General features: G+C 52.5%; 1 protein-coding gene across 1 annotated transcript; it reads left to right on the plus strand.

The window, feature by feature from the left end:
• The first annotated feature begins 568 nt into the window (after nt 1-568).
• QRFPR (pyroglutamylated RFamide peptide receptor) lies at nt 569-28,000 on the plus strand. The gene is made up of 6 exons (XM_036314412.1): nt 569-1,048; nt 15,948-16,106; nt 19,361-19,422; nt 24,250-24,485; nt 26,062-26,159; nt 27,315-28,000. The coding sequence occupies exons 1-6, from the start codon at nt 709-711 to the stop codon at nt 27,656-27,658; spliced, it is 1,239 nt and encodes a 412-aa protein (XP_036170305.1). The 5' UTR covers nt 569-708; the 3' UTR covers nt 27,659-28,000.

Here is a 28,000-nt window from a genome sequence, read left to right on the forward strand (position 1 = left end):
CTGTGCTGAGTGGGAAAGTCAGCGTCCACAGGCTGTGCCCTGTACCGCCCGTGTACATAACCTCCGTCAGAAGCAGCACTGAGCTGGAGGACAGATTGGTGACTGGGAGGGGTGGGAGGTGGTGCGAGAGCTGGGGGCAGGAGGGAGGTGTCCCTGGCCAGATTCTGGTGGTGGTTCCGGGGTCTTCACTTGGGATAAAATGACACAGTCTCCCCTCTCCCCCAACACACACACACACACACACACACACACACACACACACACACACGACCTGTGCCCAGCTCTCCCGGATTTAAGTAAGATGGAATCAGAGGGAGAAACCAGGTGAGGGACGCACAGGACCTCTGTGTTATTATAATGATTTTTTAAAAACAACATTATTTCATAAGAGGAGAAAGCAAACGAGGGACCTCAGCTCTGCGCATCCATGCCCTGGGGAGGAGGAGGGTGCTGCAGAGGGGAGCGGCCTTCCTCCCTGGGTGGGAGGCGACAGCGCGCAGCCAGGCGCAGCCCCACCTCCCCGCCAGGAGCGCGGATTGGAGCGCGGAGCCGGAGCCAGAGCCGGCGGTGCGCCCAGGAGGACGGAGCGCACTTGCACTTGAGAACCGCCGGTCGGTGCGCGCGTCTTGCCGGGGCTGCCCTCTCCGCACCTGCCTGCCGGCGCCCGGGGGGAGCCAGGCTGTCGGGGCACCGGGCTGGGCCGGCGCGATGCAGTCGCTCAACATCACCCCCGAGCAGTTCTCCCGGCTGCTGCGGGACCACAACCTGACCCGCCGGCAGTTCATCGCGCGGTACGGGCTGCGGCCGCTGGTCTCGGTGCCCGAGCTGCCGGCGCGCGCCCAGCTGGCCCTCGTGCTGGCCGGCGCGCTCATCTTCGCGCTGGCGCTCTTCGGCAACACGCTGGTGGTCTACGTGGTGGCCCGCAGCAAGGCCATGCGCACCGTCACCAACATCTTCATCTGCTCCCTGGCGCTCAGCGACCTGCTCATCGCCTTCTTCTGCATCCCGGTCACGACGCTGCAGAACGTCTCGGACACCTGGCTGGGGGGTGAGTCCGCCGCCCGTCCGTCCTTCCAGGGGACCCTCCCCGCCCCACACAGTCGGCTCCTCTGACCTCCTGACTGCCTCTCTAGCAGAGGGCCCGGCCTTAGAACTTCCTCACTTGTGCTCACTTGCAGAAAAGTTTTTTGCCTCTTGGGATCTATCCCCAGTTTTTCTCTCCTTGTGGCTTAGCGACAGGGTCAGGGACCAGCTTGGGGGTGGGGCGCTTCCCACTCCGCAGCCAGTTCAGCTTCTTTTGATAATTACCAAGATTTTTTTCTAATCCTACAGAATAAAAGCCTAATATGCTAAGTGCCCACCCCTCCACCATCGGAACAGTCCCTATGACGCGCACTGACCACCTGGGGGCAGAGGCTCTGTCCAGTAGGTTAGCTTGCTGCTGGGATCCGGCTGATCAGGACTGATCAAGATGGGCCAGACACGCCCTGGAGCCCTCCCGCAATCCCTCCCTGGCCCCGATCATGCACAGTGGGGTCCCTCCGCCTGGCCTGTGCCCTCTCACAATCCGGGACCCCTCAGGGGATGTCAGAGAGCCAGTTTTGGCCCCATCCCACAGACCAGGCTGAGGGACCCCATCTGTGCATGAATCTGTGCACCAGGCCTCTAGTTTTTAATAAAAGATAATTACCAAGGTTTTTTCCCCTTAATATTTAATAAAAGATAATTACAAAGGTTTTGTTTTTTCTAATTTTTAATAAAAGATAAAAATATTTCAAATACTAAAAGCCCCAACATCCCCACATTCCCAACCCCGGCTACTCCCCAAGGTGCCAGTGTGGCTTCCAGACCTGTGGACTTAAACCTTTACAAAGACTAATATAATCCATTTGCAGAGAAGGGTGCCTTGGACCCGTCATTTATAAAAGGATTATCAGGGCCAGGCGGGGGGAGGAACACAGAACCTCTGCCCTCCTGAGAGAGGAGACAGTTCCTCTCCCTCCTTAGTGGGGAGTGGAAACTGCAGAGCCTGGGGGTCCCTGAGTCCAGGGCAGTGTGTGGAGGTTGGAGAGTAGACACTGCACTTCCAGAACAATCCAGTCCTTCCAGAGACACCTGGAGAGTGTGTCCTCGTCACCCACAAGCAGCCGCAGGTCCCTGGGTGCGCCTGGGAAGGAGGCATTGCCCTGGGTGGGTGCACTCAGACCCACAATCCAGAATCCACAAAAAGTGGTGGAGACAGGGGGAGGCTGTGAGAGAAGTTGACCTTCTGCCCTCAGGCCCCGCCACTTCCCGCCCCTTGCTAATTCCTTTCAATCTCCTGCAGGGTATTCCTTGCATCCCACAATCACTAAGTTGAGATCTTCAGTTTCTCTCCCTGGCATTGCTTCCCCCCACTCATTCCCGTCTCCTGTAGAATGTAAATATTTCCCCACATGCAGACAACACTCCAGTCCGGAGCAGCGACTGGCAAGTGGATTGCAGTGCCGGGGGCGGGAAGTGGATTTACGGGTTAGAGACTTCCTCAGTCACTCGGAATTACCCGGTGGAGTATGTTAAAGTTGCCCAGTGCAACTACCTCCATAAAGTGTATGTGGAATCTTTTGATCATCCTATATAATAAGAGAGGAATATGCTAATTAGCTGTTACACCCTGAGGCCTAACGGACCAAGCTTCACAACCAGATCACACATCAGCAGAAGGGTGGGCCAGGGAGTTACAGGAGGGGGCAGGGCAGCAGGGTATGGGGGGTGAGGTGGGGGGCGGGGGGAGCTACAGGAGGGGGCAGGGCAGCAGGGTATGGGGGGTGGGGTGGGGGCGGGGGGAGCTACAGGAGGGCTGCAGCAACCTACTGGAGCACGGATTCATGTGCAGGGCTACTAGTCTTTTTAAAAAAATATATATTTTATTGATTTTTTTACAGAGAGGAAGTGAGAGGGATAAAGAGCCAGAAACATCGATGAGAGAGGAACATCGATCAGCTGCCTCCTGCACACTCCCTTACTGGGGATGTGCCTGCAACCAAGGTACATGCCCTTGACTGGAACCAAACCTGGGACCTGTGAGTCCGCAGGCCGACGTTCTATCCACTGAACCAAACCGGTCAGGGCAGGGCTACTAGTCTTATATAATTTATTGTCCTTAGAAATAGGCACAGGCGCTTTTGTTTCTAAATGTTTGTGAAGACAGACTTAGGAAGCAAATGTATTGCTGGGCGGTGGTAGCTCCATGTTTAAAGGACAGCATCGCTGAGCAAAGTGGGCCTTCTACTGAGGATCAAAAGCCTAGATTCCTCCTGTGGCTCTAAGCCATGCCGATTCTTCGTGTCTGGACCTCGGTGTCTCAATGAAGCGTGAGGGTTCCGGACGCTGGGAAGCAGGAGGAGGCAGCCCTCAGAGCCGAGCCGGCTGGAGAGCGAGGCCAGGGAAGGATGCACCTGCTTCTTCCCACCTGAGGACCCGGTGGCCCCGCACGGGCTTTCGCGCTTCCTGTTTCTTCGCTTCCCGCGTCATGGAGGGCGTTTCCTTTAGCTGCTAAATGCTGAGAAGGGGCAATACGTTGCTGCTTTATTTCACAGGGTGAGTGAGAGGATAACGTGTGCTAGTAAAAGTGCTTTGAAAAAAAAATTAACCATGGCATGAAGATGCAAAGCAGTAATTCTGTTCAGGAGTGTTTGGTTGGAGGTGGCCTATGCTTGTCCGGGGCCAGATTTATAGAATGAATATTCTTGTAACCTGAGTAAGCGACACAGAGAAGGACACTCAGGGAGAGGGGAGAGCTTGCAGGGCTGCTGGGGAGGCCCCAGGTGGGGGGCTTTGCCCAGTATTGTCAGCTCTCCTTTTATTGCTGTTATTGCTTTTGTCATTTTATTACGACAGATCTTGATGATGTTGGCATTTACTTCACATTCAAAAGGTAAAATGCACTTGGGGAAAGAGAGACTTTCTGTGGGACGAGAATTCACAGACTTCCAGGTGGGACGAGTCCCAAAGCCTCCCCAAACGCTCTGACCGTGGCGGGTGGGGATGACCGACCGGGTGTTGGTCTGTTTCTGCCACTCACGTCCCTGGCTGGGGACCAACAGCACCTCCGGGTACAGCTGCATTTTGACCAGATCCCCGGGTGAGGCCCACGGCTCGCAGGCCTGGCTGCACAGAGATGCTCCCGAGGCCTATGGAATTGATCTCTGAGCCCCAGTTGGTGGCTCCGTTGGTTGGAGCATCGCCCTGTACACCAAAAGGTCATGGGGTCAATTTCGTCGGGGGCATACCTAGGTTTCGGGTTTGATCCTGGTCCCGGTGCATACGGGAGGCCGCCAGCTGGTGTTTCTCTCTCACATAGATGTTTCTTTCTCTCTGCCCGCCTCCTCTCCCTCTCCCTCCCTCTGTCTCCAAAACCAATGAAAACATCCTCGGAGGACTGAAAACCCAGCCGGTGTGGCTCCAGGCCAGTCGCTAGTCCAGACACGGTCCCTCTGCGCTGGGAGCCAGCCCGCCCTGAGCCCACCCTGAGCCTCCCGCGAGGCTCTGCCCAGGTCCTCAGGGAAAGCCCTCGTGCTGCTGCTGCTGCAGGTCGCGGAGGGAGATTTCCATGGTGGGAACCGATGCCAGGAGGGAGGCCTTTAAAACAACCCCACACGGGTGGTGTCCAGCACCACGGAGCTGAGACATGGGCTTCCCTGGGTGCACGACAGCACGTGGGAGACAAGGGGATCCCAGACACTCTGTTTCATTGAGTGACACTCACCAGAAGGTGATCAGGGATGCTGGGCTCCCAGCCCGCCCAGCAGGAGGCAAGCTGCCAGCCAACCCCCTTATGCACCTGCATTAGCGTCCCAGCATCAGCCACTGAGGAGGGTGTGCTGGGGGGTGTGGGTGCTGAGGAGGGTGTGCTGGGGGGTGTGGGTGCTGAGGAGGGTGTGCTGGGGGAGGTGGGTGCTGAGGAGGGTGTGCTATGGGAGGTGGGTGCTGAGGAGGGTGTGCTGTGGGAGGTGGGTGCTGAGGAGGGTGTGCTATGGGAGGTGGGTGCTGAGGAGGGTGTGCTGTGGGAGGTGGGTGCTGAGGAGGGTGTGCTATGGGAGGTGGGTGCTGAGGAGGGTGTGCTGTGGGAGGTGGGTGCTGAGGAGGGTGTGCTGTGGGAGGTGGGTGCTGAGGAGGGTGTGCTGTGGGAGGTGGGTGCTGAGGAGGGTGTGCTGTGGGAGGTGGGTGCTGAGGAGGGTGTGCTGTGGGAGGTGGGTGCTGAGGAGGGTGTGCTGTGGGAGGTGGGTGCTGAGGAGGGTGTGCTGTGGGAGGTGAGTGCTGAGGAGGGTGTGCTGTGGGAGGTGGGTGCTGAGGAGGGTGTGCTGTGGGGTGTGGGTGCTGAGGAGGGTGTGCTGTGGGGTGTGGGTGCTGAGGAGGGTGTGCTGGGGGAGGTGGGTGCTGAGGAGGGTGTGCTATGGGAGGTGGGTGCTGAGGAGGGTGTGCTATGGGAGGTGGGTGCTGAGGAGGGTGTGCTGGGGGAGGTGGGTGCTGAGGAGGGTGACCTGTGGGGTGTGGGTGCTGAGGAGGGTGTGCTGTGGATGAGCCAGACCTCACTCAGAGCAGGAGGGGAGGGGGGTTCTAAGAAAGGATGGAGGAAGCATGAGCATCTGCTGACATCAGGCCTCTGGATGCTCAGTGTGGACGCGCAGTGGGGAGAGTGCAGTGGGGACGTGCAGTGTGGACGCGCAGTGGGGAGAGTTCAGTGGGGACGCTCAGTGGGGACGCACAGTGGGGATATGCAGTGGGGACACGCAGTGGGGAGAGCACAGTGTGGATGCGCAGTGGGGAGAGCACAGTTGTGGACACGCAGTGGGGAGAGTGCAGTGTGGACACGCAGTGGGGAGAGTGCAGTGTGGACACGCAGTGGGGAGAGTGCAGTGTGGACACGCAGTGGGGAGAGCGCAGTGTGGACATGCAGTGGGGAGAGTGCAGTGTGGACACACAGTGGGGAGAGTGCAGTGGGGACGTGCAGTGGGGAGAGTGCAGTGGGGACACGCAGTGGGGAGAGCACAGTTGTGGACACGCAGTGGGGAGAGTGCAGTGTGGACACGCAGTGGGGAGAGTGCAGTGTGGACACGCAGTGGGGAGAGTGCAGTGTGGACATGCAGTGGGGAGAGTGCAGTGTGGACATGCAGTGTGGACATGCAGTGGGGAGAGTGCAGTGTGGATGCGCAGTGGGGAGAGTGCAGTGGGGACACGCAGTGGGGAGAGTGCAGTGGGGACGTGCAGTGGGGAGAGTGCAGTGGGGACGTGCAGTGGGGAGAGTGCAGTGTGGACACGCAGTGGGGACGTGCAGTGGGGACACTCAGTGGGGAGAGCGCAGTGGGGTCGCACAGTGGGAGTGTTGGGAAGTGGGGGCCTCGGGTCAGGGTGGGGATGTTCAGGTCCTGGCTCTCCAGGGCCTAGGGAGGGGCTAGGAGACGGGGACTTGTGGTGACTGAGGTTTGGGAGCTTAAGGCGTGGGAGGACTCCTTCTGAAGAGCTGCCAGGAGCGGGGAAGTCAGCTCTAACCCAGTCTCCTCCTGGCTCTCAGCATCAGGAAGGTGAGGCGGGGAGTGCCTGGGGCCAGGGACAGAGTGGGCCAAGCCTTCCTCCTGCAGTGGGTGCAGCCCCAGCGGGACAGGACAGGCCCCAGCACACAGCGCTGTGGCTCCCCTGTGGGCCTGGGGTGCAGTGAGAAGGTGGCTCCCCCGTTGGGCCTGCGGTCAGTGAGAAGGACTGTCTAATGGTGGCTGGGAAATTGACTGAAAGCAATTCCAGGAAAGGACTTCAAACACCCCAGGTAGCAGCAGTGCCCTGGGGACCGCACACCCAGTGCATTTGCTGCAGGTGCAGACGGCTGCTTGGGAGAGAGAGTGTCAGACTCAGTGCTCTGAGCAGCTGGTGGGGACTTCCTCCTAGAGCAGCGGGTCTCAGCCTCGGCAACGCTGGGCATCGCCTGGGAGCTCACAAACAGCGCCTGTTCCTGCCCTGAGATTCCCATTGACCAGCTGAGTGTGACACCCGCCACCTGATTTCCAGAAGTTCCCAACAGAACTTCAGTGGCTGGGCCTTGACTGTGAACCAGGAGGTCACGGCTCCATTCCCAGTCGGGGCACAGGCCCGGGTTGCGGGCTCGATCCCCAGTGGGGGGGCGAGCAGGAGGCAGCCGGTCGATGATTCTCTCGCATCATCGATGTTTCTGTCTCTCTCTCCCTCTCCCTTCCTCTCTGAATTCAATAAAAAAATAAAGAAAAGATTCTAACTTGCAGCCAAGGTTGAGAACCACTGATGATCTGTAAGCGCTGACAGGCCTGGCTGTGAGGAAGGCCGAGAGGAACAGTGGATGCAAAGCGCTCGAATAGCGCAGGGCCCGCCGCACAGACAGTGGTGTCCAGCTGTTGCCGCTTTTAAAGGGGCAGTTGGAGGCCGATGCCGGGACCTGCAGAGGCAGGCTGCCCGCAGGGGTCCCACGTGGACCTCGGGGCGGCCTCTGTGCGGGAGCAGCTACATTTTACTAAAGCCCCCGACCTTGCTGGGCTCCTGCCAGAGGGACGTGCAGAGAAGTTAACACTGATGAAAATGTGGAGAAAGGAGACACGTGGAGAAAGATGAGAAGAACGGTTCTTTATTTAAAATATATTTTTATTGATTTCAGAGAGGAAGGGAGAGGGAGAGAGAGAGAAGCATCAATGATGAGAGAGAATCATGGATCAGCTGCCTCCTGCACACCCCACACTGGGGATCGAGCCCTCAAACCCGGGCATGTGCCCTGACCAGGAATTGAACTGTGACCTCCTGCTTCATAGGTCAGCACTGAACCACTGAGCCACGCTGGCTGGGCGAGAAGAACGGTTCTAAGTTAGCACAGCCCACAGCAAGGTTTCCCCAGCTCCCAGAGCCCAGGCGGTGGGGCAGGAGCAGGCGAGGCCCCAGCTCCACCACAGGCTCCCTTCTCCCTTCGACTAGATGGGCTCGCTGCACCTGTCGTGGCGTGCAGGCTTTGTGTACGCTGTCCGCTGTCCTCTCTCCGTCCACACAGTGGCTTTCCTCCGCGGCCACTGCAGCATGTGGCCTTGTGTTTGGGGGCGATGCTACATGAACATGAGGCTCTTCTGCCCTAAACAAATATCCCTGGATTTGCGGAAGTGAAACATGTCCCTGAAGACGCAGCGCTGCCTCCTGCTCCTCACTGTGCAATGCGCTAGCAGACACTGCTCCTTCAGTGCACGTGGTGTTACGTTCACGTTCCGGTTCTGCCCTTTCTGAGTGCTTGGCCTGGGCCCGTCTACGTTCTTTCTTCTCTTACCTGTCATCCGCCGAGCTAGCACTTTAGTCTGGCCATTGGGTATCTTCACTGCCACATCTCTGGCTGATCTGAAATGCAGGGCGTTACCCACAGTGGCTTCTGGGTCTGGGTAAACCACTGTTTTACTAGTAAATAGAGGTTGTATCAGTAGCCTTTCCGTTAAAAAACTGTAAATGTCTGTCCATGCTTTTTTAAATTTATTGGGGTGACATTGGTTAATAGGATCACATGGTTCCAAGTGCACATTTCTATGGTACGTGATCTGTATACGTCATTGTGTGCCCACCACCCAAAGACAAACCACCTTCGTCACCGTATGTCTCAGCCCCTATACTATCCCCTCCACCTCCCTTCCCTCTGGTAACCACCCTACTGTTGTCTGTGTCTATGAGTTTCCATGTTATATCCCACATATGAGTGAAGTCATATGGTTCTTAGCTTTTGCTGACTGACTTATTTCACTTAGCATACTATTCTTTTTTTTAAAAAATATATATATTTTATTGATTTTTTTTACAGAGAGGAAGGGAGAAGGATAGAGAGTTAGAAACATCGATGAGAGAGAAACATTGATCAGCTGCCTCCTGCACACCGCCACTGGGGATGTGCCCTCAACCAAGGTACATGCCCTTGACCGGAATCGAACCTGGGACCTTTCAGTCCACAGGCGGATGCTCTATCCACTGAGCCGAACTGGTTAGGGCTAGCATACTATTCTTAAGGTCCATCCATGTGGTCACAAATGGTAGTATTTCATCTTTTCTTATGGCCGAGTAATATATATGTACCACATCTTCTTTATCGAGTCCTCTATCAAAGGACACTTGGGTTATCTCCATGTCTTGGCCACCATTAATAATGCTGAAATGGCCCTAGATGGTTTGCTCAGTGGATAGAGCATTGGCCTATGGACTGAAGTGTCCCGGGTTCAATTCCAGTCAAGGGCACATGCCCAGTGTGGGCTCGATACTAAGGGGAGGAGGGGGCGTGCAGGAGGCAGCCAATCAATGATTCTCTCTCATCATTGAGGTTTCTATCTCTCTCTCTTTCCCTCTCCCTTCCTCTCTGAAATAAATAAAAATATATTTTTAAAAAATATGCGGCAGTGAACATTGGGGTACATATATCTTTGTGAATAAATGTTTTTGAATTTTTTGACCCAGAAGAGAGATTGCTGGGTCATATGGTAACTCTATTCTTAATTTTATGAGGAACCAGCATACTGTTTTCCACAGTGGTTGTACCAGTTGACATTCCCACCAGCAGTGAATGAGGGTTCCTTTCCTCCACACCCTCTCCAGCTCTTGTTAGTGCTTGTCTTGTTGGTGATGGCCGCTCTAACACGTGTGAGGTGGTATCACTGTAGTTTCGGTTTGCATTTCCCTAATTGCCAGTGAGGTTGAACACCTTTTCCTGTATCTGTTGGCTGTTTGTATGTCTCCTTGGGAGGGGTGTTTGTTCAGGTTCTTTCCCCGTTTTTTAATTGGATTGTGTGTTTGTTTGGTATTGAGCTGGGTGAGTTCTTTATGCATTTTGGATATTAACCCCTTGTGAGAGCTGCTGTCTGCAAACACCCTCTCCCATTCAGGTTGGTTGCCTTTTTGTTTTGGGGTCAGTTTCTTTTGCCGTGCAGAAGCTTTTTAGTTTGATTCACATATTTTTGCCTTTACTTCCCTTGCCTTTGGGGTCAAATTTATAAAATGTTCTCTATGACCAAGGTCCATAAGTTTAATACCTATGTTTTCTTCTATGTAATTTATAGTTTTGGATCTTATATTTAGGTCGTCTTGGATCCATTTTGAATTAATTTTTGAACACGGGGACAAACTGTAATCTAGTTTCATTCTTTCGCACGTGGCTTTCCAATTTCCCCAGCACCATTTATTGAAAAGGCTTTCTGTTCTCCATTATGTGTTTCTGGCTCCTTTGTCAAGAAAGGTTTGCCCATATACATGTGGTTTTATTTCTGAGCTCATTTCTGTTCCATTGGTCTGTGTGTCTGTTTCTCTGGCAATGCCATGCTGTTTTGGTTATCGTAGCTGTGTAGTATAATTTGAAGCCAGGTAGTATGATACCTCTGGCTTAATTTCTTTTCTCAGGATTGCTTAAGCTATTCAGGGTATTTTTTTGTGTGGTTCCATAAAAATCTGATGACTTTTATTCTATTATTTCAAAGAATGACATTGGGATTTTTATGGGGATTGCATTAAATCTGTATATTGCTTCGGGTAATATGGTCATTTTAACTATGTTGATTCTTCTAATCCATGAACATGGACTGTCTTTCCATTTTGTTGTGTCTTTTTCAATCTCTTTAAATAAAGCATTTTAATAATGTTTGTGCCCCTAGAATGAACCCTAGTTGGTCATAGTGTATTATTTTTTTTAATGTATTGTTGTATTCGATTGGCTAGTACTTTGTTTAGGATTTTTGCATTCATATTCATCAGAGATATTGGTCTGTAGTTTTCTAGTGCTATGGTGCCAGGGTAGTTTTCAGAATATAGGTCCTTCACTCCTTTGTTAAGTTTATTCCTAAGTATTTTATTATTTTTGTTGCTATTGCAAAAGAAATTTTTTTTTCCTCATTTCTTTTTTTCTGAAGCTTTATTGTTAGTATAAAGGAAGGCAGTGGATTTTTGTACATTGATTTTGTATCTTGCAACTTTACTGTATTTGTTTATTGTTTCTAATAGTTTTTTGGTGGAACCTTTAGGGTTTTCTATAGACAGGATCATGTCATCTGCAGAGTGACACTTTTACTCCTTCCTTCCGATTTTGCTGCCTTTTATTTCTTTCTCTTGCCTAATTGCTCTGGCTAAGACTTCCAGAACTATGTTGAATAAAAGTGATGAGAATGGACAGCCTTATTTTGTTCCTGATTTTAGAGGAAAAGCTTTTAGTTTTTCATCATTGAGTATGATATTGACTGAGGGTTTGTCATATGTAGCCTTTATTATGTTGATGTACTTTCCTTCTATACCCATTTTATTGAGTGTTTTAATCACAAATGGATGTTGTATCTTATCGAATGCCTTTTCTCCATCTATTGATAAGATCATATGCTCATTATCCTTTGTTTTATTAATGTGTATTACATTGATTTGCATATGTTGAACCATCTTTGTGCCCCTAGAATGAACCCTAGTTGGTCATAGTGTATTATTTTTTTAAATGTATTGTTGTATTCGATTGGCTAGTACTTTGTTTAGGATTTTTGCATTCATATTCATCAGAGATATTGGTCTGTAGTTTTCTAGTGCTATGGTGCCAGGGCTAGATTGGCCTCATTAAATGTGTTAGGAAGTATTGCCTCTTCTGCAATATTTTGGAAGAGTTTGAGAAGGGTAGGTATTAAATCTTCTTTGAATGTTTGGTAGAATTCACTGGTGAAGCCATCTGGTCCTGGACTTTTATTTTAGGGGGAGGATTTTGATGTTTGTTTCAATTTCCTCAGTATTTATCCGTCTATTGAGATTTTCCATTTCTTCATGATTACGTCTAGGAAGGTTATATATTTCTAGGAACTTAGCCATTTCTTCCAGGTATTGAATTTGGTGGCAGGTAGTGTTTCATAATACTCTAGGCCAGTGGTTGGCAAACTCATTAGTCAACAGAGCCAAATATCAACAGTACAACGATTGAAATTTCTTTTGAGAGCCAAATTTTTTAAACTTAAACTATATAGGTAGGTACATTGTTATTAACTTAATTAGGGTCCTCCTAAGGCTGAGGAAGAGCCACACTCAAGGGGCCAAAGAGCCGCATGTGGCTCGCGAGCCGCAGTTTGCTGACCACGGCTCTAGTATGATCCTTTGTATAGCTGTGATGTCTTGGCGACTTCTCTTTTCATTTCTGATTTTGTTCGTCCAGGTCTTTTCTCTGTTTTTCTTAGTGAGTCTAACCAGGGGTTTGTCAATTTTATGAATCTTTTCAAAGAACCAGATCTTTGTTGTATTAATTTTTATATAGTATTTTTGTTCTTATTTCATTCTATTCTGCTCTAATTTTTATTATTTCCTCAAGTCCCAGGAACCTAATATTACATCTTAAAGAGCTAGGAAAGAAGAACAAAATCAACTCACATTGTTTTCTTTTACTCAACCTTGGAACAAATTCTTCAGAGTGGATATCATCATTAGATGCTTTCATGCAATTATAGCTCATTATGCCATTTTCTAAATTAACCTAAGAATGATTTTCATCTTTCCTGCATGTGAGTACTCTGTTCGTTTCACTCTGTCCTTTTCACTTGAATCCTTTTGAGAGTCACTGTTACACTGGAGTGAAAACAAATGCTGGCCCAACTGTTTTCTGTTTCCAAGCCTCATTTTCGGAAATAATGAGCTCTTATTCCTATTTAAATTATTGAGGCCTGCACTGTGTGTGATGGGAGGTGAAGGCGGGTGTGAGTATAGGTCATTGGACACCATTCGTGCCCAGAAAAGCCTTTACCTTCTGGAAATAAAACTGCATAGGCAAGTTAAGGCAGGAGAGTGATAAACATTAAACCAAAGCATTTGCTTCTAATCCAATCCAGTAGGCAAAGGGGAACCATTGCAGTTTTCAAGTAGAAATGGAAGCAACGATGGAGGCAAACTGAAACCATCAGATTTGGACTGTGCTGTCAGAAGGAGCATTGACCAGCCTATTCTGCACTTTAGGCAACGTACCTGCTAGAGAAAAAGTAACAAACAAAAAGGATGTCAAGTAAGTTCACTTCATTCTGAGAACCGCTGAGAAGGGAATGTACTAGAAGGATGTTGGAGGCACCCAGGATCGGTGTGAAGCTGGAGGAGCAAGCAGGGGCCAAGGGTCCACAGAGGTCGGCATCAGCGTCTAAGCTGTGGTCCGTGGTCGCTGATGACCTGGTGGGCACTGGACCGCCTACCTTCAACCCTCTTCATCTTCACTGGCTCTTTCAACCCTGGGAGGACCTATGTCTGCCTGTCTCCCCAGGAGGGGCGCCTGCCTCACCTGCCCACAGGGAGCAGAGTTCATGCACCAGAGGAAACTGTGTTGAGGTTGAGAAATGCAGGTAGATGGACAACGACAATACAAGAAGTAGCCTTTCTAGGCAGGCTCCGGGGAGCACACTGACTGACACCCTGGCGGCCCCGGAGGGAAAAAAGGGGAGGGCGTCCCAAGAAACAGTGCCCTACACCAGGAATTCTAGGATTACCCCAGTTTATTTTTATTATTATTTTTTAATCCTCACCTGAGGATATGTTGTTATTGATTTTTAGAGAGAGAGAGAGAGGAAGGAGGAGGGAGGGAGAGAGAGGGAGGGAGGGAGAGAGAGAGAAAGAGAGAGAGAGAGAGAGAGAGAGAGAGAGAGAGAGAGAGAGAGAGAAACATCAATGGGTTGCCTCCCATACGTTCCTTGATCCCTGACCTGGGATTGAACCCAAAATCTGGACATGTGCCCTGATCGGGAATTGAACCCTCAACTTCTTGGTGTACAGGACTACACTCCACCAGTGGAGCCACTTGGCCAGCACTTATGGGAAGAAATGTCACAAAGGACACATTCTTGCAAAACAGCTTAGACCTGCACGAGTCCATTGGGAAGGCTCACGTGTAGAGGGAGTGCACTGAAGAGCCACCAGAAACAGGAGCTAAAAATGAAGGGAGGGTCGGGGTTGACATGTCCTAAAGGGCAGAGACAAAACCGAAGTCCTCAGGGCCTCCTTCGCTCCCGGCCGCCAGACCTTGAAAAATGATCCCCGAGTTAAAAAGGGCAAAGCAGAGCAGGTTAGAATAGGAACAAAGATCAAGATAAATGAGGGGGGAGCCGAAGAGCACCTACCTGCTTTTTAGAAGAACTCGGACCTTCGGCGAGATCAGTCCCATGAGGACATGGACGGATTCGGGGATGTGGCCAAGTTTGGATGTGACCAGTGTTGGCGACTTCTGAGCAAGTTGCTTGGAGAAACGTCAGAAGTAGTGCGTTGGGCGAATGCTGTCTGGATTCATAATGAGGGCAAGATGACAGAGAGTAGAACCAGGGCTTGGTGCAGACCTGTCCCGCGGACTATGGAACAGGTGACGTGTAAGCAAATGGATGAGAGCTGCACTGAGACAGGGTGTAGTGACCTGGGCCCGGCTCCATGCGGTCACACACAGCTGTGTGCCCTCAGGAAGGCACCTCTCCTCTGCGCTGCGGCACCGTCACTGGGAAATAAGCTTATAGAACGAGGTGTCCTGCGCTGGGCAGGTGAGCCACAAGCAACCTGCCAACCTCCACTGTGCCACCCTGAGCTCAGTGCTTTAGCCTGGCTGCCTGATGATGACGAAAAGCTGGCATTTATTCAAACACATATCTGGTACCGGGTGCTCATCGCACTGTGTGAAGTACTCACACGTACTCACGGGACGGGTGGGTCTTATCCATCCCTTTTCACAGAGGGGGATATTGGGCTTCAGAGCACCTACTACAGAGATCAGATGAATCAGATGACACCAGGCAGTCAGGGGACCAATGTCCCACGCGATTACGATGGACAAGATGGATAGCGCTACAAGGAGACGCCACTGCGACAGTCATTCTCATTTGTTGGGGTAGTTATGCCTGAGCTGTGTGATGATGGTTCTGTGTCCATTGCGTGGAACGTTTCTTCTGATGCTCATTTAACCTTGGACTGTCCACCTTAAGAAAATACAACACAACTTGGTTGAAAGAATAGAAGAAATTCTCACCAAAATTTTAAAGAGAGGATGAATGTGCAGATAAAGAATGTGTTCACATGCTCATTTACACAAGTATCACATACGAAACAGGATTTGAAGTAAAGCCACTTCATTCACAGTAGAGCAGTGTTCAAACCACAAAATGTATTAGTATCGAAAGGAAATTCCTGCACTTAGCATCTAAACCAGCGGTTCTCAACCTGTGGGTCGCGACCCCTTTGGAGGTCGAACGACCCTTTCACAGGGGTCGCCTAAGACCATCGGAAAACACATATATAATTACATATTGTTTTTGTGATTCATCGCTATGCTTTAATTATGTTCAATTTGTAACAATGAAAATACAACCTGCATATCAGATATTTACATGACGATTCATAACAGCAGCAACATTACAGTTATGAAGTAGCAACGAAAATAATCTTATGGTTGGGGGTCACCACAACATGAGGAGCTGTATTAAATGGTCGCGGCATTGGAAGGTTGAGAACCACTGATCTAAACGATGGTGCCGGGCAAGAGAGGCCTTGACTCTGGGCAGGGTTAGGATTTGGGGAACTGGACCAGGGTTGGAGCTTCGGAGAGGGGCGGGAAGGGCAGTATCGGGAGCAACACCTAAATCCATTTCCTCTGAGTCACAGGAATCTCAGAGCCACAGAAACTATTACGTGGCCCCGTTCATTTCAAGTGTGATTCTAAGTTCAATGTAAAGCCACCATTTGGAAACTCTAGCAGAAAAGGTGTGAACATTTCAGGCGCAGTCACTGAAGAGGGTGTTTAGACCCAGCTCAGAAGCCCCTCAGGGAGCCACCTGCCCGCGGGCACCCTCTGGGCCACGGCGCTCTGTGGTGCAGCTGCAGACAGAGCCTTTGACGGAGGCTCCGCGTGAACGGATCCCACGCAGACCCAGCGTCCCCCCTCTGAGGTGTCCCTTGTCTCCCGGCCGCAGGTGCCTTTGTCTGCAAGATGGTGCCCTTCGCCCAGTGCACGGCCGTGGTGACGGAGATCCTCACCCTGACCTGCATCGCCGTGGAGCGGCACCAAGGCCTGGTGCACCCGCTCCGAGCCAAGTGCCGCTACACCAACGGCAGGGCCTTCACCACGCTGGGTGAGGGGGTGAGGGCGCGGGGGTGACGGGGTGAGGGGGTGAGGGGGTGAGGGCAAGGGGGTGAGGGGACGCGGGGGTGAGGGGGTGAGGGCGCGGGGGTGAGGGGGTGAGGGCACGGGGGTGAGGGGGTGCGGGGGTGAGGGGGTGAGGCAACGGGGTGAGGGGGCACGGGGGTGAGGGGTGAGGGCGGCGGGGGTGAGGGGGTGAGGGCGGGGGGTGAGGGGGGGAGGGCGGGGGGTGGGTGAGGGGGTGAGGGGCACGGGGGGTGAGGGGTGGGCGGGGGTGAGGGGGTGCGGGGGGGGGGGGGGCAGGGGGGGGGAGGGGGTGAGGGGGGGTGAGGGGGTGAGGGGTGGTGGCAAGGGGGTGAGGGGGCACGGGGGTGAGGGGGGGGAGGGCAAGAGGGGTGAGGGGGCAGGGGGGTGAGGGCGCGGGGGGTGAGGGGACGCGGGGGTGAGGGGTGAGGGCGTGGGGGTGAGGGGGTGAGGGCGCGGGGGTGAGGGGGTGAGGGGGCGCGGGGGTGAGGGCGCAGCATAGGGAACGTGATCGGCTTCAGTCCTCTCTGTCTCCCCACCTTCCCCCCTGCCCTCCAGGCTCACCCCACCCTCCCCCCTCTCCCCTCCCCCCTCCTCTTCCTCCTTCCCCCTCCCACTCTCTTCTGGCCCAACCCCCTCCCCCCTCCCCTTGGGCCCACCCCACCCTCCCCCCTGTCCTCTGGGCCCACTCCCCCTCACCTCTCCCCTCCAGGCCAACCCCTCCTCCTCCTCCCCTCCCCCTCCCCCTCCCCCTTGGGCCCACCCATCCTTCCCATCCCCCTCTCCCGCCTCCTCCCCTCCGGGCCCACCCCAGCACCATGCCTCTCATTCCAGATGTGCCCCTTCGGTTTAGGGCTCAACCTTCCCAGCGGGCTGGCGTGACCTAAGCCAGCCCATGGTGTCAGGGCTGCGGGAACAGTCCTTATGACTTCCCGACCCCAGAGGTGGCTACGGTGCCCAGTACGCACAGGGGCAGGAAAAGTGTGTTGAGAAAAGCGGAGAACAGGGGTGCTGCCCAGAGGCTGGGCCGCGGGGACACTGGTGCGGGGGGCTGCTGGCCCTGACAGACACAGCCACTGGGCAGTTGGCTTCCTGCGTCCGTCCACGAAGCTGCTGAGTGGGCCCTGGAGGGAAACATCCCATCCCAGAGCCGCAGTCACGGGGGGGACTCTCCCCGTCATTGCACCAGCCGTTTACAGCCAGGCCCCTGTTTACAGCCAGGCCCCTCGCAGCGTGGAGTGCATTAGGCGAAACAAGCTCTGCTCTCCCAGAGCGGCTACTAGCAAAGTGACCACCCAGAGAGCGCTTAGCCGGCCGGGAGAGTGGGGCCAGCCTTTCTCGCGCTCTCCGGGGGGGCCCAGGGCTTCCGAAGCCACTCATTTCAAGGAGACAAACCAGGCGGGACAAAATTGCTCATTTTAGTTCTTCCCAAATGTATGTCGCATCCTTCCTACAAAGAGCTCAAAGGCCTCTTGGCTCTTAGTAATTGGCAGTCGTTCACCCTCAGGACATCTAGAGGCAGCAGGTGGTGTGGACGGAGGGCCCAGAGCGCAGCACTTGACGGAGTTATTAAAAAGGAAAGGCGCAGAGCGGGCTCGCCATCTGAAAGCAAAGTTGGTAACAGGCAGTCCAGGCGGGTCCTGCTCAGAGCGCCCAGGACCCTCTCCGACCTCCGGCCATGGCTGTGCACCTGCCCCAGCAGCAGATGCCAGACTTCCCTGCTCAGAGCTCACAGACCCCTCCGCAGTGTTCCCCCAGCCTTAGGTGTCTGCCCCTGAGCCCGCCCTGCACCCGGGATTGGCACTGAGCTAAGCCAATTAGACTCAACTCCGCCCAAACACTACTGGTGGCTGGAGAAATGACTGGACACAAGGTAACGTAATACAGTGAGGAGTGGGGTAGAATAGATGTACCTGGCCATGTGCAGAGATAGATAGATAGACAGATAGATAGATAGATGATAAATGATAGATAGATGATAGGTAGATAGATAGATGATAGATAGATAGATAGATAGATAGATAGATAGATAGATAGATAGATGATAAATGATAGATGATAGGTAGATAGATAGATAGATGATATAGATAGATAGATAGACAGATAGATGATAGGTAGATAGATGATAGATAGATAGATAGATAGATAGATAGATATAGATAATAGGTAGAGAGACAGATAGATGATAGAGAAATGAGGGATGAAAGAGAGGGAGGGGGGAGGTGGGGGAGAGAGAGAGAGGGAGAGAACTGTCTTGAATCATACAGGCTCTCTGGGCAGTGTGCCAGGGGGTATGTGTCCTTATAAAAAACCCGATGTGGCTTAAGTGAGTCTCAGTTCCTTGGTTCCTTGAACCCAAGACAACCCACGGTGTCCCTACTGGTCCTGCTCATATGGAACGAGCAGAGGAGTGGGAGCAGGAAGTTTACTTGCAGTAGACATTGGGCTCTTGGTTCCGGCCCGTCCCAGGCTCTGAAGATTCTCTTGCTCCTTTCGAAGGACCCATCCTTAAAGCAAGTCTCCCAACAGCCTCCCCGTTTCTGCTGTTGTGTTTGTTACGTAAATAGGAAAAGAGTGCCGATCTGAGGGCGGTGAAGGTAAACGGACTTTCCTCTTTGAGAAGAAATTGTAGAGGGTGATCTGTGTCAAGCTTCAGTTTTTCATTCATCCAACCAGCACCTATTTGGCTGGGAGAATCCAGGTGGCCCGTTCTAGCTGGACAGGGCAGTGGCCCGAGAAGCTCTGTTAGAGGAGGTAGCTCTGAGTCAAGTCCTGGAGCAGGAGTGCACAGAGAGGGTGTGAGCAGGTGCCGATCCGGGAGGCCAGCATGGAGGCGCGGAGCAGCACGGTGCCTTCCAGTGCAGGGACGGAAGCCAGCTCTGTAGCCGCAGGAGGGGACTCGGTACATGGACTGACATGTAGGAGGGAAGCGGGAGGTGGGTGAGATGACAGAGACCCTTGTTAGGGAGTCGGGTCTTATTTGGAGGCAATGGGACACTGTTACCGACGTTCAAACATTGGAAATGTGTTTTAGGGAGACTCTTCCAGCAGCACTTTTGAGGGGGCTGAGAGGGTGGAGGTGAGAACATGCAAGGAGACCATTGCACGGCTCCTGGGGAGGTGACGGGGTGCACGGGGCCTTGGAGTCTGTAAGCTTAGAGGACTGAGCACGACGTGTTTTGCTTGGCTGAGTCGTGTTCTGATGACTGTGCCCCGTTACAGGTGTGGTCTGGCTGGTGGCGGTCATCGTGGGAGCCCCCATGTGGCACGTGCAGCGGCTGGAGGTGGGTTCGGGGCTGGGGCTGATATTGATACTATGAGAATGTCCCGCCCTCTTGATTGAAAGCCTTTTCCTTCCTGCAAGAGATTTCAGTGAATCTGCGTGATCGCAATGATTTCACTGGCGGTTTTCCAACCGGACTCAGATAACACGTGTTCAGATTTCCCCGCTGTTTTACCTCGCTCTTCCTTGACCTTCCGTGGGTCAGACGGGCCAGGGTCAGGGTCTGCATCTTCCTGCAGCTGGACGCGGCTCGCCGAGGGTCCTGCGTGGCCAGTCAGGTCGTGAGCATCCGGGGGTCACTCCAAATATTTTTATTTTAAAGTCACATAAAAAAATTGTTATCGATTATCTACTTATTTGAGTCTCTGTCCTAAGTCCTTTCTCACCTGTCTTCTATTCAGTGACAAATTGCAGTTTGAATTGGAAACGTGGGGGGATTGTCTTATCCAGCCTCTTGGTTAGCTGGGCCCCGCCTTGCCTGGGGAGTCACAGAGGGGGCGGGGCCTTGCTGGTTTCTAGTGGCCCCGCCCACTGGGGGGTGTGTCCAGCACAGACAGTGGTCTTCAAACCCAGGTGGGGGTCGCCCAGGACTCCCTAAGACAATGCTTAAACTGTGCGTCCTTCTGTCCTTCTGTGCTTTTGAAATCAACACAGCATGCGAGGTCCACCAGCAAGGGTGTCAGATGTGCCTCAGACAAGGGTCCACTTAAAACCTGGCGTTATTTATTTATTTTTATTTTTTAAACTTTAATCAAGTTGGTATGCCATCTTATATTGGGTATATTAGTCTCAGGTGTACAATATAGGGATTTTTAGACCCTATAATGTGATCACCCCCTGACTCTAGTGTCATCTTCATCCTGTGCACTCATCACAATGTTGTTGACTCTGTCCCCCTTCCCCTGCTCACCCCACTCTCCCCTCCCGTCTGGTAACCACCCTGTGGTCTCTGTTCCTATGAGTCTGGTTATGTTTTGTTTTGTTTTTAGATCCCACGTATACGTGAAATCACATGGTATTTGTCTTTGCCTAGTATTATTTCCCTTAGCATGATTCCTCTATATCCATCCATGTTGTCACAGATGGCAAGATTTCATTCTTTTTTATGGCTGAGTAGTACTCCATTGTACACATATACCTCATCTTCTTTTTAAAAAATATATGTTTTTATTGATTTCAGAGAGGAAGGAAGAGGGAGAGATAGAAACCTCAATGATGAGAGGGAATCATTGATTGGCTGCCTCCTGTACACCCCTTACTGGGGATGGAACCCGCAACCCGGGCATGTGCCCTGATTGGGAATCGAACCGTGACCTCCTGGCTCATAGGTCGACGTTCAACCACTGAGCCATGCTGGCCAGGCCACCTCAGCTTCTTTATCCACTCATCTATCAATGGGCACCTATGCTGCTTCCCTACCTTGGCAATTGTAGAGAATGCTGCAATTAATGCCGCAATGAATCTAGGACTGCATATAAATCAGTGTTCTCTCTCTCTCTCTGTCTCTCTCTCTCTCTGTTTCTCTCTCTTTTTGTTTCTTTTTTTGAGTAAATACCAGAAGTGCAATTGCTCGGTCATAGGGTAATTCTATTTTAGTAGCTTGAGGAATCGCCATCCTGCTTCCCACGGTGGCTGCACCAGTCGGCACTCCCCCCAGCAGTGCATGAGGGCTCCCTTTGCTCTACATCCTCCCCAGCACGTGTGTCTGTGGACTTCCTGATGGTAGCCACTCTGCCAGGTGTGAGGTGGCATCTCACTGTGGGTTTGACTTGCCTTTCCCTGCTGATTAGTGCTGTGGAGCCTCTTTCCCGAGGTCTGCTGGCATCTGTATGTCCTCTTTGGAGAAATGCCTTTTCACGTCCCCTGGCCATTGCTCGATTGGATTGTTATTTTATTTTATTTTTTTGGTGATTGAGTTGTGTGCGTTTACTCTCTGTTTTGTAGACCAACCCCTTATCGGACATACCATTCGTGAATAAGCTCTCCCAGTCGGTTGGTGGTCTTTTCCCTTCGTTGGTGGTCTCCTTCGCTGAGCAAAAGCTTTTCAGTCTGATGCAGTTCCTACTGATTGTTTTTATTCTGTTCTCTTGCTTGAGGGGATGTGTCCAAAAAGATATCACGCAGACGGATGTCAGATAGTTGCTTGCTGTGCTTTCTTCTCGGAGATTTATGCTTTCAGGCCTTAGGCCTTGCACGGAACCTGTAGCCCGTTGGGAGTTTATTTTGTAGATGATGTGAGAGAATGGCCTGTTTTGCTTTTCTGCACGTCTCTGTCCGGGAGCATGCGGCTTGATTCTCGACCTAAGTGGATGCTGAGTGAGCAAGGCTCCAACACGCAGGCAGGAGGCCGGCTCCTTCCATTCCCTGCTACCTGGTGGGACGCAGGACGAAGCCTGGTGCGGGCCTGGCGCTCCTCCGGTCACCTCACCGCCAGGACAGTGCTAGTTTGTCGCTAACGTGTCCAGCCCGGTGTCACGACCCCATCAGCCCGAATCCTCGTGGGTCGGCAACGTCTCCCTCCCCGGTGGGAGCTGCTGTGGGTCCAGCACCCAGCCCGCTGGAGAGGGGATGCCCATCCCCTTCTTCTCCGCCTCCTCGCCTGTCCCTCTCTCCTGGGGGCCACGGAGCAGAGTGGCGACAGGAGGGGAGGTGCCCCTGAGTGTGACTGTGGCCTGTGACCGAGCCTTTACTTCACGGATGTCTCCACGAGAAAACTGCCCAGGTTCCGGCTGCTGCTCCTGCTCTGGTGGCTGCTCCGGGAGCGTGGGCTCCGGCACTCTGTGACCCGCCCCCTCTCCGAGGCCTGTTCTCCCACAGGAAACCCACACGGAGGGGCCCTGTTCAGAAATGGCCCCACTCATTCCCACCGTGGGGTCCATTTCCTGCCCACAGAACTCTAGGAGATTTGTCTGCTTTTAAAATGCAATTATTTTAGCCCTAGCCAGTCGGCTCAGTGGATAGAGCGTCAGCCTGCAGACCAAAGGGTCTCGGGTTTGATTCTGGTCCAGGGCATGTACTTGGTTGCAGGCTCCTGGTCGGGGTGCGTGCAGGAGACCAACAATGTGTTTCTCTCACATGGATGTTTCTCTCTGTCTTCCCTTCTCTCTTCCACTCTCCCTAAACATCAATGGGAAAGTGTCCTCGGGCGAGGATTAACAAAAATAAATACAATTACTGTAGCACATGCTCCAAATAGATTTTAAATCTATAGAACTAATTTAGTTTGTAGAAAATACACATAATCTAAGCGACAAAGCCAGTGCTTGCTGCCGGGTAGAGCAGCCAAATCAAATTTGCTTTCTGTCAGGAAAAAGTATGAGTTCATTCTTCAAAGCAAATAACCGTGTTTATATGCATCCCGCGGCCTCCTTCTCGCGCCTACATTCTATCAGAGCAGTGTGTGCGAGCCTGACTGAGGCTGGCACTGCCACCCAGTGCCGTAAAGCACCACCGACCCCTTGCTTTCTTCTTGCAGGCTCCCTCCCAGGGCTGACATATGGGACAACTAGAGGCCCAGTGCATGAAATCTGTGCACTTGGGTGGGTGGGGGTGGGGGTGGGGTCCCTCAGCCCAACCTGCACCCTCTTGCAGTCCAGGAGCCCTCGGGGGATGTCCGACTGCCGGCTTAGTTGGGAAGTGGGCCTAAGCCAGTAGTCAGACATCCTCAGTGCTGCCCTGGAGGTGGGAGAGGCTCCCGCCACCGCCACTGCATTCGCCAGCCATGATCCCGGCTTCTGGCTGAGCGGTGCTCCCCCTGTGGGAGTGCACTGACCACCAGGGGGCAGCTCCTGCATTGAGCATCTGCCCCTGGTGGTCAGTGCTCTTCATAGCAACTGGTCGTTCCACCAGCGCGTACCTGTCCCTGTCGGCCGGCCACCTGTGCTGCGCTAGGACATGCCAGCGAGCAGTCGCCGTGTTTGGCCCTGCTGGCGCCCTCTGCATGGAGTCAGGTGGATTTCATTTTGATGTCCTATTCTCTGGAAGTCTGGATCTTTAACTTACTCTTCACTGAGTGTTTTCATTCCCAGTTCGTGGTGTCTGTAAATAATGCTTAGATCAGAGCGTGAAGTTTATCTTTGGTGAATATACAAACCGCCCCCCCCACCCCCTTCAATTGGCACTGAAGAGTGGAGATAAAATTTGCTGGGGTTGGAGGCAGAAGGATGGCTAAGACTTAAGTATCTTCCATCTGAGAAGTGCCAGAGTGGGTAAAATGACAGTCGCTTTGATAAATTCCTAACGTTTATTCCTATTATCCAGAGAAATGACTTGAATACATGCTAAATGTTCACTTTGTCTCTTATTAGCATTGCTCTTTTTCTTAATATTGTTATTAGTAATACATCTGAACTGATGAGATGAGTCTGACAGACATTGACTTTCTATAAAATACACCCCTCAAAGGCTTACCACTGAGTCTGAATATTTTTATATCAGCAATAGTTTTGATCCCACTTTCTCATTCACCTCAGAATCTCTTGTTTTATTAAATTTATTGGGGTGACATTGTAACTGGTATTTTCATTCATATGTCGGTCATTGAAGTGTTCTTGTACCCCACTGAAAACTTATGACCAGCGTGTGAAGAGTGGAGAGAGATAGAAAGCGAACAGGCTTTGGACCTCAATTCCACTTAAAATAGAAAAGAAAGTATTAAATCTCTGAAGAATTTAAGCAGCAACGTGGGAAAACCCCCACAGTTCAGAACAAAAGGACAATCAAAATTGTATGTCGTTTGAGGCATGTCCCCATGGTAACCACATGAGGGTCTGCATCCCCGTGGTCCGTGGCTGCTGGCTCTCCTCACCCAGCCCTTCTCATCCCGAAGGTTAAGTACGACTTCCTCTACGAAAAGCAGCACGTCTGCTGCTTGGAGGAGTGGAGCAGCCCCGTGCACCAGAAGGTCTACACCACCTTCATCCTCGTCATCCTCTTCCTCCTGCCCCTGCTGGTGATGCTCAGCCTGTACAGTAAGATCGGTTACGAACTCTGGACCCACAGGAGAGTGGGGGACAGCTCGGTGCTTCGAACCATCCATGGAAACGAGATGTCAAAAATCGCCAGGTCGGTTTAATGAAAGATCCTCCTCAGTTTCGTATCTATCTGATTTGTTGGCTGCCTCCTGCATGGTCCCCACTGGCGATCGAGCCCGCAACCCCGGCGTGTGCCCTGACCGGGAATCGAACTGTGACCTCCTGGCTCCAGGTGGACGTTCAACCAGAGCCAGGCTCAAGTGTTTTTAGTTAGTTGTGCTGGACGGGACGGTTACCGGGGACCTCAGAGTTCCGGGGTGCGTTTGTTAGTGCCATTTGTCCTTCGCGTGTAGGGATGAGCTGTCTGTACACGTTTAAGAGTCCATGTGTGGCAGGAAGAAAGAGCAAGCTCGCCAGCCCCCGCATCCACCCTCTCAGATGGAAGCTTCCTCGGGGTTTAGACAGTGTCTGTTCCGTCGGTATGTCCGCAGGACGAGGCGGGAGAGCTGTGGACCCCCTCCCTGCCACTCACAGCCCCGTGATGCCCAGAAGTCTCCTGCCTCCCGCCCCGCCTTCCTCACAGGTCCCAGGGAGCACGGAGTCCGTCCCTCCTGCCTCCCGCCCAGGCACGACGCTAAAATATGTGAGATGATACTTAGGAAAGTCCTTGAGAAGCCAGAACGTGCTATTTTCTTTAGTTATTGACATCTTTTATCTTTACCAAAGGGCATTGCTTTTTGATTGCATTCATTAGCGGAAAATTTAAAATGCAACTTATGGTTCATTTTACAATCGACACGGAATGGCCATTAAAAACAAAAATAAACAAAACCTGGTAAGAAGTCCAGTGGTTTGAGGAGACTTTTGCATTTCTTCACGCGCGCAGCGCCCCCTGGTGCCCGGTTTGTAGGAAGACATCCTCCCTCAGTGCAGGAGATGCCCAGCAGCTTGGAACTTCCAGGGACTCAGCCCCCCTCCCTCCTGGGAAGAAAGGGCTGCCACGTTGAAATGAGAAATAATGACCATGAACTTGTATAGATCTAAAGCACCAGGCGAATGAGCCGATTGCTTGCACCTGCTTATCACCTTTACAGGAGTAATGGAGAAAACTAGTTTGAAATCCTGGTTAATGATGTCCCTTAGAGATATAATAAAGGTTTACATTTTAATTATATCTTGGGGCTGCCCATATTTCATAAATATTGATATTTTCCTATCACAGGGGCGAGTGGCCTTCCATGTAAAAGAATAAGAGCTTAGGCACAGAATTCAGACTGCCTAAATTTAAATACGAGGAGCCCTGATTCCTTTAAATCCCTTACTGGCCAGTCTGACCTTGCAGGTTACTTGACCTTCTCGGGGCCCCGTTTCTGCATCCGTCAAAGGCTTGCTGGGAAGACTGATGACATCACCCGTGCCCAGCAGCCCGCGGGAGGCCGGCCCCCTCTGCGCACACGTCCGAGGGTGTTTATAATGTGAGATGTGGGGGTAGGGTGATGGCGACGGGAAGGTGATGAACAGCCCACACTGAACTGATCGTTAACTCTGTTAACGTCGGTGGAATGATGGTTAGCGGTCCGGGCTCCGGCTTGATTTACTAGCTTTGCCATCGATCCGACACGCTTGCCAGGGAGAGGTTAACCGACACTGTATCCCCGTGGGCCCAGGAAGAAGAAGCGGGCTGTGGCCATGATGGTGACCGTGGTGGCCCTCTTCGCCGCGTGCTGGGCTCCTTTCCACGTGGTGCACATGCTGGTGGAATACAGTGAGTGTGGTCCTCCCCTGACGGGGCCCTGCTGCGTCTCCCGCCGGAATGCACAACGCACCTGGGAAATGTGTTGCTATGCGCGGGGCCCATCAAGTACCGAATGTTGAATGGGTTTCTTTCGTGTTTGCAAGGCGACTAGACCCGTGGTCGGCAAACCGCGGCTCGCGAGCCACATGCGGCTCTTCGGCCCCTTCAGTGAGGCTCTTCCACAAAATACCACACGTGGGCGCGCACATACAGTGCGATTGAAACTTCGTGGCCCATGCGCAGGAGTCGGTTGTCGGCCTGGGCGAGTCTATTTTGAAGAAGTGGCGTTAGAAGAAGTGGGAGTACGTTCGCTGAGGTCAACCCCTCAGATTGACGTTTTTAGCAAAGGCCAGCTTAGGAGCACCCTAATTAAGTTAATAACAATGTACTTACCTATATAGTTTAAGTTTAAAAAATTTGGCTCTCAAAAGAAATTTCAATCGTTGTACTGTTGCTATTTGGCTCTGTTGACTAATGAGTTTGCCGACCACTGGGCTAGACCATTCCATGGCAGAGAATTCTGTCTGACCGTGACCACATCTTTAATAACTACAGACGAGCCAGGAACGCTCCGACACCCTCCCTTCATGCTGTGCCTTCTGCGCCCCCGAGTCACACAGGTGTCAGGAGAGGAGGCAGCCTCTGTCCCCAGCGAGAGCCTTGCCCTGAGCCCCATGAACTCAGTAACCCGTGCATTCCCGCCCTTCAGAAGTCTCCCCATGGCTTCCAACTTGGCGGGGTCCTCGGATGACCACGTTTCTGTAGCAGGGAACGTTTGCAGAGCAACCACGGCTCCCAGGGTAACTGCAGCTTGCAGTCCGGTTGGATGCATGAGCCCCACGTCTGCTGGGCCCGGCGTGGTGGTCAGCCTGGCTGCTCTGGGAATGAAAGCTCCTCACGGGGCTGTGTTCTGCAGACACCCCTGCTCCCCCGAGAGCGGCCTGGAGCAGTTCCCACACCTTCAACCACTCGCCCAAGTGCGAACCGATGCTCCTCGCTGTCTTAAGTCATTTCCCCATAAAAATCTGACCTTAGACATGAACCCAAAGGCGGATGAGATGCAGAGGTTTCGTTTTCGGGCCATTAAGACAGATGCGCGTTCTCAATGTGCCTCTCTCATTCCAGGCAGCTTCGAGGAGGAGCACGACGAGGTCACCATCAAGATGACTTTTGCCGTCGTGCAATTCCTGGGGTTCGCCAACACCATCTGCAACCCCATCGTTTACGCCTTTATGAACAAGAACTTCAAAAAGAACTTCCTGGCCGCCGTGTGCTGCTGCGTGGTGAGGGAAACCCTGTCCCCCGCATGGCGGCGGCGTGGGCCCTCGGGGACGGCCATGACGCAGAAGCGAGCCGCGCTGGGCCGGAGGGAGGACACCGTGGAGGAGACCAAGGGCGAGGCGTTCAGCCACGGCCACATCGAGGTCAAGCTGTGCGACCTGCCCAAGGAGACACGGTGGCCCCGCTGACCGCCCCCCTCGCGTCCTGGGCCGGAGCAGCTGCGTCAGGCCGTGGTGCACGTGGCAACAGCGCCCTCATCGTTAATGTCACATCTCCATCGGAAGGGAAGGGACTGTGAGCACAGGCCAGAGACTTCTCTCACTGGTCGAGTGATGAAACGGAGTCACCTTGAGTCGTTTCCCCATAAAAATCTGACCTTAACCATGAACGCACAGATTTGAGAAATGAGTGACCCGTCCTGTGGATCATTCGTGTGGATTTAAAGTCTCGTACACGCGTGGCTGGTAGTCTCCCCTCCAGTCAACGTGACGTGGCTTTTCTGTGTTGTTGAAACTGGATGAGAAAATAAA

Source organism: Myotis myotis, unplaced genomic scaffold, assembly GCF_014108235.1.
Source record: "Myotis myotis isolate mMyoMyo1 unplaced genomic scaffold, mMyoMyo1.p scaffold_m19_p_6, whole genome shotgun sequence".
Lineage (NCBI taxonomy): Eukaryota > Metazoa > Chordata > Mammalia > Chiroptera > Vespertilionidae > Myotis > Myotis myotis.

What these genes read in the sequence shown, in the direction of transcription:
- QRFPR (XM_036314412.1), top strand. Translation starts at nt 709, where the DNA reads ATGCAGTCGCTCAACATCACCCCCGAGCAGTTCTCCCGGCTGCTGCGG. An exon ending in CAGGGCCTTCACCACGCTGG is followed by an intron (nt 16,107 to 19,360) that starts GTGAGGGGGTGA and finishes GCCCCGTTACAG; the next exon opens with GTGTGGTCTGGCTGGTGGCG. An exon ending in GGCACGTGCAGCGGCTGGAG is followed by an intron (nt 19,423 to 24,249) that starts GTGGGTTCGGGG and finishes CTCATCCCGAAG; the next exon opens with GTTAAGTACGACTTCCTCTA.